At 42.4% G+C, this 10,773-nt stretch overlaps 1 protein-coding gene across 5 annotated transcripts in view; it reads left to right on the top strand.

The window, feature by feature from the left end:
- The first annotated feature begins 2,800 nt into the window (after nucleotides 1-2,800).
- Nucleotides 2,801-10,773, top strand: part of LOC141016544 (la-related protein 4B-like) — a 45,217-nt gene continuing 37,244 nt past the window's right edge. For all 5 annotated transcript variants that reach the window (XM_073490970.1, XM_073490969.1, XM_073490968.1 and 2 more), the window contains exons 1-2: nucleotides 2,801-3,351; nucleotides 8,112-8,245. In XM_073490970.1, the coding sequence (XP_073347071.1) occupies nucleotides 8,165-8,245 (81 nt within the window). In that variant the 5' untranslated portion in view covers nucleotides 2,801-3,351; nucleotides 8,112-8,164. The remainder of the gene's footprint in view (nucleotides 3,352-8,111; nucleotides 8,246-10,773) is intronic.

Raw genomic sequence — 10,773 nt, 5'->3', positions numbered from 1 at the left:
TTAAAGTGATCACACAGTTAAATCAAGTCCAGCACATATTAGGAGGAAATTAATACTAGTAAGATCTGTTTATGGTGACTCGCTCGCTTTACAAGAAATGTCAAGGACGCTGTAATCAGAAGCTCACTTAACTTTAAAGTAAACACGTGGTTTTAATGTGAGCTCGGGCACAAAACCAGACCTAATGTGCAATGTTTTGATAATCTCAGCTACATGTTTTATGCTCTTGTTTCTTTTTTTAATGATAATTTTGTTCTACCCTGTTTTTACCTCATTTTATTGTCTCTGTCTTAATGTTTTATGTGTTCAGAGAGTCTGTTCGCTCTAAAAAACAATATTTGAAACTGTAATTAATTGTTGCCTTACTGTTTGTAAATTTGAATTTCTGTAAATAAAAATAAAAATATATTATTGTTTTGGGTATTTATGGGTCATTTTGTGTCATTTGTTAATAAAAGTCTTCATTAAATCTCCACTTATCCTTTAAAAATAAGAGTTTCTCTGGGTTATTATAAAAGACGCCTCCCAACCCGGAAATGACTCCCCTCCATATTTGTTGTGATCCGCGGTGACCGAGAATCAGCCAATCGACGGTCGCCTGCGTCCGTTGGCCACACCCACTCCCGCGGATCACGAGTGAGTCCGCGTGCGCCCACTACCAGTCTCGACCAATCAGGACGGCCCGCTGTGAGAGCGAGGGAGGGGGAGGGGCGGGCGCTCGAGCTCCGTGTGACAGCTCCGGGTTGAGCACTGCGCCAGAGAGAGGGCGAACACGAGGAGGTCTCACTCCGCTGCGGCTTCGCTTCTCCTGCAACCCGCCCACTCGTCAGGCCGACTCCCTCCGTGTTCTGGGTTAAATGTAAATATAATACAGTACCGGATGGTAATTAATTAACATTTCAAGCAACGTGAGAACAACCTGCTTTGTCAGCACGCTACGAAACTAACTTTTAATCAATAAAAACTGTAAATATCTTAAAATGTAGGCTCATATTTCCCATATATGGAAAGATAAAACTTACTTTACATGAGTATTTACAGAAAATGCTATTTTATACTGTATTTGCATTTTAGAAGCGAATATTAGCTGCATTAATGTGACAGCTGTGGTCACTAGTTACTCTTTAAATTAAAATCATACAAAATATGAAGCTATTTAAAGGTACACTCTGCAACTTTTACAGGCCTGTAAACATAAAAGAGATAAAGCTTTAAATCCATATGTTTACAGAGGTATTTGTCAACATTAGAGATAAAAACCGGCTTGTGTTTCGAGTTATGGTGCAGCGAGAAGAAAATCAGCAGTCATCTCACCTGGACGTCCTGCAGAGAATACAGATCATACACCAACGCCGCAATGAGAAAGTTCAACACGCACAACAAATGTAAATATTAAACTCGTGTTAGCGTCGAACCTCTGATGAGGACGGGCTGGGAAAGTTACATAGTGCACCTTTAATGGATCACACCGCTCAACAGTATAAACTGCGACATGACAATGCTGCTTATGGATCAGTAACAGATGACATCATGTGACGTAAACGCCTTCTGACAGGAGCCATTCTCCTGCATAAGGATAATAATAATAATCCTTTTACTTTTAATATCATGTTTTCTGAATACGTCTGTACTTTACAGGAAAGGGACTTGTTTTAAAATGGCTCCATAAAGCTCGTCCAGGGTGGTCACAGTCTTCAAAAGCCAAAAAAAAAGTGATTTATGTCTTTCAGATTCAGATTATCTGAATTAAAATAAAAATAAATGAATAATAAATAAAAAATAAAATATGCCAAGGAGTTCAGTGGAATAAAGGAATTTATAGAAGATGTCCATAAATAGTTTGATCATCAATTAAAAAAACAAACAAAAAAAAACAGGTAAATAAAAAAAATCTACATATAATTTAAAAGACTTAAAGATAGATCCTTTATTTTAAGTCTTTAACTTGCAACTGAGAGTTTCTACATTATTGCACTGCTACCTTGAAATAAAGGGGAACTTCACTGTGTTTTCACATCAAGTCCAGTTTATTTGTCACAATCTGCCTCTGGAAACTGTAACATACTCTATATCAGTGCTGATGTGTTATTATGGTTGTCTGAGTTTAAATTTGAGACCATACAGTTTATCACAGTGAGTCTGTTACAAACCAAAGGTGTGGAGTTAAAAAACAATACTGTTTATCTGATGAGGTCTAATGAAAGATGGTTTCAGCTGCATTATGGGAAGTGTAGGATCCAGGGATATCTCAGCCTCTGTTGCTTCGGTTATTATAATTATTTTATAATGTTTTCAGCGAGGCCAAACATGACAGAGGTCCAGTTTTAAACCAGTAAAGCATCTCAACACTTCCTCCACCACTGTCCTCTGAGGCCAGGAAGAGAGAGAGAGTACAAAGATAAACTGGCAGGAAACCTAGAAAATAATAGCATAATAAAAAACTCAACATAACTCTTGAATAAACAGATTAAAAGTTGCATTTCTAATTAAAACCCTTTCTTTGTCTCTGTTGCCTCCTCGACTTAAAACACCTACATGAAGATATTTTGTGTGATTTCACATGCACCAGTGTGTTAAAGCATTGTGGACACTGCCTCTGAGTTTGCAGACAGGCTCGCACAGTGGAAAGTTTGCTTGAAGGCAACACACAGGACACTTTCTGCAGACAGGAGTGGTGGACTGGCCCTTTTTTTTTTTTTTTGAGTTCTCCATCAACGACACTATAGACGATCTTTGTGCTGCACACGAAAGGGAAAGGAAACGGCGACTTCTCCATTCCGAGCCCCGCTTCTCTCTCATCTTTAGCCGTAACGAGTGTTTGATCGATCGGAAGCTTTTTGAGACGAGCACCGTTTATTCCTACGGTTTTCAGGGTTTCGTGGTTGTTTTTCCGACCTCCCCTCCCGCGGAGCCTGCTGTCGACCGTGAGGAATTTGCTTCGCGTGAAATTCTCAGGCGCCAGATTTATCGAGCCCGACTGCACAAAGTTGATCGGCAAGCTAGCTAGCTAGCCACCTAGCTAACTCTTAGCTAGCTTACTTGCTAACTAGCTTGCGGTGCTGGTCGGGGGAGAGCCCGGTTTTTTTTTTGCGGACAGTTTTGGGGGGCGTCGTTTTTGTCACTGCCCCGCAACTGCTCGTGACTGTTTCCCCCCCCTGAAATCTGAAGACTATTTGCGGCGAGGTTCAGATCGGTAAGCCGGTTGTTCCTAGCTAGCGTGCTCGATATAGCCTGCTAGCTAATACCCTGCGTATTTAGCCTGGAAGCCAATTGAAGGCCTCAGTCCAGCACCACCATCAGCTGCCACTACCACCAGAGTATTTGCATCGCCGGAGCAGTGAGAGTCGACAGGTGAGTAAAGAAACTGTATTTTAAAGTTAGCGGACATTTGGGTCAGCGAACACACACGCTTGTCACATCGCAGCTCTGTACAGTCGGGTTGAGTTAGCTCGCTTGCTAACTAAATATTAGCTTGATTCAAAACGATGAGGGGAGGGGAGGCGGGGGGGGGGGGGGGTTGGGGAATCCGCGAAATCACGCCGGAGGTCGCCATCTTTCATTGGATGCTGCTGCAAGCTAGCTAACCGGGCTGTTACTTTGTAGCCGTGGTCAACTTTAAAACACAACGCCGCGGCCCGTCGGCGGCGGTGACGCCTCCCATTTTCGTGGACTTGTCGCCCGCATCCAGGCTGCGCCTCGGTCCGGTCCGGTCCGGTCCGGTCCAGCCTGCGTGTTGCTCGGTGCTGAAGGAGTGTCGCCGTGCATGGCCCTTTGGCATGGGCATGGCATGCGTGAGCTGCAGCCTCCCTCTCGGCTGTGTCAGCTGCTGAATACGCCTGCATTGCGTCTGTGGGAGAAGTTGCGGTGGTTTGACTGGTGAAGTTGAGCCCAAACAAACGCATGTGGAAGCGTGCGGGAGCGTGCGTTTGGATGCACACACACACACACACACACACACACACTCACACACAGGGACATGTAAGATGCCTGGTGACCCATCCTCCACCGGCGGTACCCAACCGGACTAAAAATACACGCGCTTGGCCCCCTGTTGCATTTTTCCTCGGGCTTATTTTGGGACAACAAGAGTCTCATTCGGGTGATAAATCTCCTGTTGTGATTATGCAGGGTGGAAACAAGGCAGAGGAGGAGGAGGAGGAGCAGAGCTTGTGTTTTGGTCCAGGCCTTGTCTAGACGATCTGAAGTGACTCACTGCATCTGTAGAGGAAATGACATGTGCTGTAACCCGGGTCACTCCGGTTTTATTGGATGTTTCGGGTCAAACTTCACTGCAAAATGCTGTCGGGAGTCTTGTGATTGCCCTCCAGCCTGTGTTGGACCGGGTCACTCGCTGAACAGCTGCATGTTGAAGGACCGGACTCCAAACAGTTTAAAATTACATGAGACCTCAAATCTACATCACAGTAGTTAAAAAATAAAGGGATACTCAAACAAATGTACGTATATGACTTTAGAGAGGAGTCAGCTTCAGGTATAGGCCCACACGTGCAGGTTAATAAATAAATATCACAGTTTATCTTTGGTCTGTCGGCACATTTACATCCAGCAGCACCAGAAACATCACGGAGCAGAAGAGCGTCAACAACCGAGCCGGCTGAGACCGCGTTACCGCGTTAAGTAGCAAAAAGAGCAACGCGAAAAACAGTTTCCCCCTCGTTTAACCCGGTTCTGCTCCGGTTATTTAATCCGAGGCTTAACGTTCACACAGTTTCTCCAGACTGTCGCTTAATTAGAGAACAAACGAGAACATTTACACCGATTTATCTACGATGGGTCGATAATATCAGCTGCTTCTTCATCAGTGGACTCTTAATCCTTTGTCCTCCAACGTTGCTTCAGTTCTGAACCGCATCCTGCTTTTTACGTTGCCGGGCCTCGTTGACAAAGTGGTCTGAGGTCAATGGTCCATGTCGGCGTCGGTGTTAATCCACTGGGTCTTCGCTTCCTCGGATGGTCGGAGCAGACGAAGACGTTTGTGTCGGTTCTTGGGGCGCTTTGTTCACCATCCAGGTGTTTGTGGTACTGAAGTCGGCGCTGGTTGTGAAAACAGTTGGTACTGGATGTAACTGAAGTTTTATGAGTTTGTGTTTGGACATTTAACTGCAGGTTATCACAGCCTCAGCAAAGCACGCTATTTTTAATACGCTAAAACACTTGTGATGGTGACGACGGTACTGCGAGATCCATGTCGTATCAGAACCTGACACCGCTGATAAAACCGGATACTTCCCTCTCCCCTGTGTTGTTGGCGTGTAGCATGTCGTCGCTCTTCAGTCGAAGTCGTGGATCTTAAAAACTGTTGGCGTGTTTAATTCAAAGGATAAACGGATGGAAAAGGGTTTCTGTGACTCATCCAGGAGGATTTAATCCCTCGTGAAGTTAAAGTTTACACAGCTTATATGTGACAGGAGCCGTACGTGGTTTCCTGAACGCAACACGCCGTCAGGATTTACAGCAGGGCGGGATGTGAACGTCCAGGTTCAGATCAGTAGGAGGGGTTTTTGAATGACGCACAGAAATCAAAGCAAAGAAAAATATATTTATATTTTTTCTGTTGTGGCTGAAAAAACACACAAGAGTCCCAGAAGTTACATCCAGCGCTCAGAGGAGTGTATCACACGACAGCTGTTTGGTTAGCTGGCTGTCATTGATGGAGAGTTGTGTTTAGCCCCATTCATCGCCGTGCATGACACAAACACACAAACACACACACACGTCGTGTATGGGAATCAGTATGTGGATCAAAGGTCACCAGCTTTACAGCCATGCCATTCTTTTTCTGCTTTGTATGCAAACACAGTGAAGGCCCGTGTCAGAGACAGGCGGCCGATTGTTGGGCCGGATTATCGCTGCTTTACAAACGGCTCCAACTGGACAGAAAAGAAGGTGTTTCCAGTGATGTTTGGACTCGGTGGGCGTCCTCTCGTTTCCCCGTAAATATGTAACGTTGAGGTCAGACGGAGTGAAAGGGATTAACCAAGAAGACGGCTGCTGCTGAAACTGTTGACTTGGAGATTAAGCAGTGATGTTGATCCACACGACGTTAGTTGACTGATGGAGAACATCAAGTGCAGACAGGCGTCATTGTAACGGGTTTACTACACTTTCTTACTCACTGTGGAGGTTGATGGTCGACCCCAAAAGTAAAGTCTAGTCATCATCTCCTCACCTCCATGCTGATGGAAAGTCAGGTGAAGTCTCGTCGTCCACAAAACATTTCTGGAGCTTCACAGCAAAACAGCGTCGCAGCGTTCTGCTAAACACCTGAAGTAGCTGGAGACTTGACTCCATCATACGTTAAAGGTGTAAAAACATCTTTTCAATTAAATTTGGAGACTTGGACAACACTGGACGAGCCGTATGAAGCCATTTTATATTATTTTATGTTTTAAATCGAGTCTCCAGCTACGTCAGATGTTCAGCAGAACGCTGTTTTCTCTGTGACGCTCCAGAAATGTTTTGTGGACGTGAACTGAATATCTTTGGGTTTGTGGACAGAACAAGACATTTGAGGACAAGTTGAGCTTTTGGAAACACAGAAACACATTTTTCACTGTTGTCTGATATTTTATAGACCAAACAACTAATTAATTAATCAGGACAATACTCAACAATTAAATTAAACGTCTGTCGCATGTGAGAAGCTGCAACCGGTGAACTTTCAAATGGTTCCTCGATAATCAAAACTGGTGTTTTATGATGGTCAACTAATAGTTTCAGCTCTCCTGCTCACAATTCTGTCGCGCAAATGCCATTTTTAATAATTTCAAGGAGTAAACGATTAAAGTATTGAACAGAAGTGAGTCCTGTTTGTGAGCTGCCGCCCTGATGATCACACATTATTTTCTGGGTCATTGCCTTCTCAGGATGAATCAGTATTTTCACAACAAAACATCAGATTTTTAACAAATCTGCTTTGATTTTAAAAGTATAATTTGGTACTGAAGTACTCTGTATTTATTATTATTTATTATTTATTATTATTTCCACCTTGTGTTACCTGGAGCCCGTCTGAGCTCAGCTCTGAGAGAAACTCATTTACTGTAAACCAGCGAACAGGAATTACAACATATTTTTCATACATGAACACAATAATTCCAGGTGACAATCAAAGTTTAAACGTTAATCAAAACAAAATAACACTCCTTTAAATGAACATCTGTGTACAAACACGATGTCACCACACAAAGATAACATAAATGCAGTGTCGATGGTAAAGACTGTGTTATCTTTCCTCCTGTCACTGGTTTGTGCACAGTAGCTGTCGTACTGTCGGATATTGTCCCTCCTCGCTTCCCGTCGCTCGCAGGTCGAGTCGGACCTGCAGGAGTTGATTTTTCACACATTGTGGCCACTGTGGGTTTGAACGCACTTTAGAAAACTATCTGTGTTTTGGCAGGAGCTGATTTACTGCAGCTTAATCTTGACATTAAACATAAATTTAGCCTCTTGAACCAAAATATCTTCGTCTCTTCTGTTGGGGTCTTGAACGATGACGTGCCGAGAGTCGAGGTCGACGTGGCAGCCGACTTTTAGAGGAGAAACGAGGCTTTTGGACACGAAGACGAATTAATAAAAACAAATCTCTCATGTGAGATTGATGTGATTTTAATATAACTGTAAATTTGTGTTGGGCTTTTTATTTTACTCATTACAACGCAGATTGTTCTGCGCCGGAGTAGTAAAAGTCGAGTAACTACTGTAGTCGTATGGTTGCTTTGTCTTTCTTTACCAACCCAAAGGTCTCGTTGATGTAACCTTTCTCTCATCTTAACGAGGACCACAATGGAAAAAAACAGTCGGCTTTATTGCGTTTGATCCTCGACAGTTAAAATTTAATGTGAGCAGTGGGTGTTTGCAGTCTTTCATCCATCTTTCTATTCAAACTTGTATAAAAACAAGTCGCATGCGTATGAAGAAGCACAATCTTCTGTCGGGAGGCGGAGACGGCCTCTCACGAAGTAACTATCGGACGCTAACCCCTGTCCTCCTTCGTCTTACACGTGTATCAGCTGATATTGTGCCACGGTCCTGTGACAAACATCTCATCCGTGAATCTAACTTTGTTTGTCCCCTCTGCCCCCCTGTAGCTTACTTGGTGACACAGAGACTTCTCCCTGAGGAGCCAAGAAGCAGACGGCTCATGACTTCTGACCAGGACACGAAAGTTGTAGCTGAACCACAGGTGCAGCAAGTGCAAGAGGCAAAAGAGAACTCTCATTTGGTGAGTTTCGCCGACACGTGATTCACGAGTCGTTCCTGCTTTTTAACCTTTTTCTCCTCACAACACAACGTTTGTTTTCATTTTGCACTGATCATGAAAAACTCCCAAAATGTTCTCAAGTTGTGGAAATGACTGAAGGAAACAAATGAAACCTTTTTCTTTTTCTCTGAAAGTGAATAATCATGTAACTGATTGATGGTCAGAGTTAAATAAACTTTTGTAGCATTGGAGCATTTCCCACTCTGAATGGGCATTATGGGTAAAATCCTTCATCGTGGTTTATATAATGAGAATGAATCAAAACTTTATATGGAAAAAAAACAAACGGGGACGTGTTTCTTCAGGTAATGCAGTAAATTAAATTTGTGTCGCAGCTAACGATTATTTTAATCTTTTATTTTCTCAGTTAATGGTGACTTAATAATGACGGCAACAATTAGCAATAGATGATTATTTTTCTGTGTTTTGACTTATTTCAAAATTAAATATCTGACAAATTAAGATTAATTCAAAAACTGTATAAAAATCCAATATAACCACAACTGCTCAATGATTGGCAACATTCCCCACAATGATTGTGTTCATCCAAAGATGTTAACAGTAAAGATATGACAGCATAAATATTAGTGTTTTACAAATAAGATATTTTTAAATGCGGATATTTTGTCATTTTAAACACGTGGTATTGGAAAAAGTCGAGCTATTGATTAAATATCGGTTACATCTGGTGAAAAGACTTGTTGGAAACCTAAAATTTAATTGCAAAATACAGATTTGTACCTGCAGGTTGGAGCTGCGCGTTGTTGAAAGAAACTGACTTTGACAGTATTTCGTTATTTTGCGATATATATTGAGATAACTACAAGGATCTTCACCTGATGACTTGAATAGCTGTATTTGTTAGCAGTTAATCATCGTATAATGATCAGGAGATTTTGTGGAGGAGTACATTTTATCAAACAACCAAACTAGGCCCTGTTTTGTTTATTAAATTGATCAAGAATAATTGTGTTTTATGCTCTCTTGCTGATTTATCATGGAAAATGAGAACTGTGCGAGCTTTTCTTTCGGATCAAGCAGCAACAAACTTGCACCGGGCGGTGTTAATTTGTCCTGCTTGACGTTGAACGCCCCGTGATGTGACTTACATGCGATGTTGATGCTGAAATAATATATTGTGCAGCTCTACTACACGTTTTCTCTGATTCACTTCTTAAAACATAATTTCCAAGTCATCAACGTTTTGATTTGTGTAACCGGACAAACAACAGAGTGGAGCGTGAGGCACCTGCTGTCGCACCTCTCACTCAGTTAGTCATTGTGTGTTTTTATTGCAGTCGCTTGCTGCTGATTGAGGAAAATGTGGCATCAGATCGAGGAATGATCTTCTGATTATAGGTGGCAGTCGACGGTCTTATCAAGACTAAATTAGAGCTAAACACTGAACTGGACTTTGAATTTAGACTAAACACTTGTGGCTGGAGATTGTTTGTGTGTCTGTTGGCTCAGACACATTCGTGCTGTGTGGCTTCAGATGTTTAGTGTCAATATTGTTGAGCAGAAGTTTACATACAAGTGTTAGCAAACTGTGCAGCAGTTGGCAGGAGTTTTAACAGCGTTGTAAAGGGAGTTTGACTCATGCCAGCTTGTTTTTTTTTATGTCAATACAAGCTGTCAACTTGTAGTTGTGTCTTTGTCTTGTTTGTTTTAAGCTGTCATGCCAACCTTTCTCCCATCTTATATAAAGAAATGTCACTTTATTGTGTTGTGATCCTCTAGAATTAATTTTATTTGTTTTCCATATTGGATCTGTATCATTTAGCTGGTGAACCCACATGAAGTGGTGTCGCATTTCCATACGGGGATCAATCAAGGACAACTTAAACTGGCAGTAGGATGTTTTTTTTCTTCAATGTTTTATTATAAATTGAAAAGTTCACAGCAGAACGTAATGGCTATAGAGTAACGACACCGTCGGGCTTTAGATTGATTCTTTATAACCTCACTTTCACTGTGCAGTTGTTTCTGCCACTGGGCACGAAATCTCCCTGGAAAATGAAGGCTGACTGGCACCGTTTCTGTCCGCTTTCACGTCTCCGTTACCGACTAAATGAATGAATGAACTCTCATTTTGTCCGGTGCTGTTGGTAGTCGTGACTCTGAGGGGGAAAAAAGAAACGATCAGGTTGTCTTTGCGACGGCGGTGCCAACAATAATACCACTCGGAAACACTAGAGGGCTGGAAGTTGAACATTTTTTCTGTTGTTTATCAGTCAGAGGCCGTGTGCCAACCGCCTGGATTTTTTAGAAAACATCCTCCAAGTCGTCATCGGTAAACTTCCAACCTGGCGGCTGGGCAGAGAGCGTCATGCCAGCCGCTGCCCCCTTTTGACTGGCGCCGATTTCCCACACAGATTAAATATAATAGAGAAGTGATTCACAAAGAAACACGAGGCAGAAAAAAGAACAAACTCTTGTAACTAAATAACTATGACCTGTTTTTATTTCACTCTTTTCATAAGTCTGTA

This window comes from Pagrus major, chromosome 21 (genome assembly GCF_040436345.1).
Source record: "Pagrus major chromosome 21, Pma_NU_1.0".
Taxonomy (NCBI): domain Eukaryota; kingdom Metazoa; phylum Chordata; class Actinopteri; order Spariformes; family Sparidae; genus Pagrus; species Pagrus major.
This window is presented reverse-complemented; position numbering and strand designations above follow the sequence as displayed.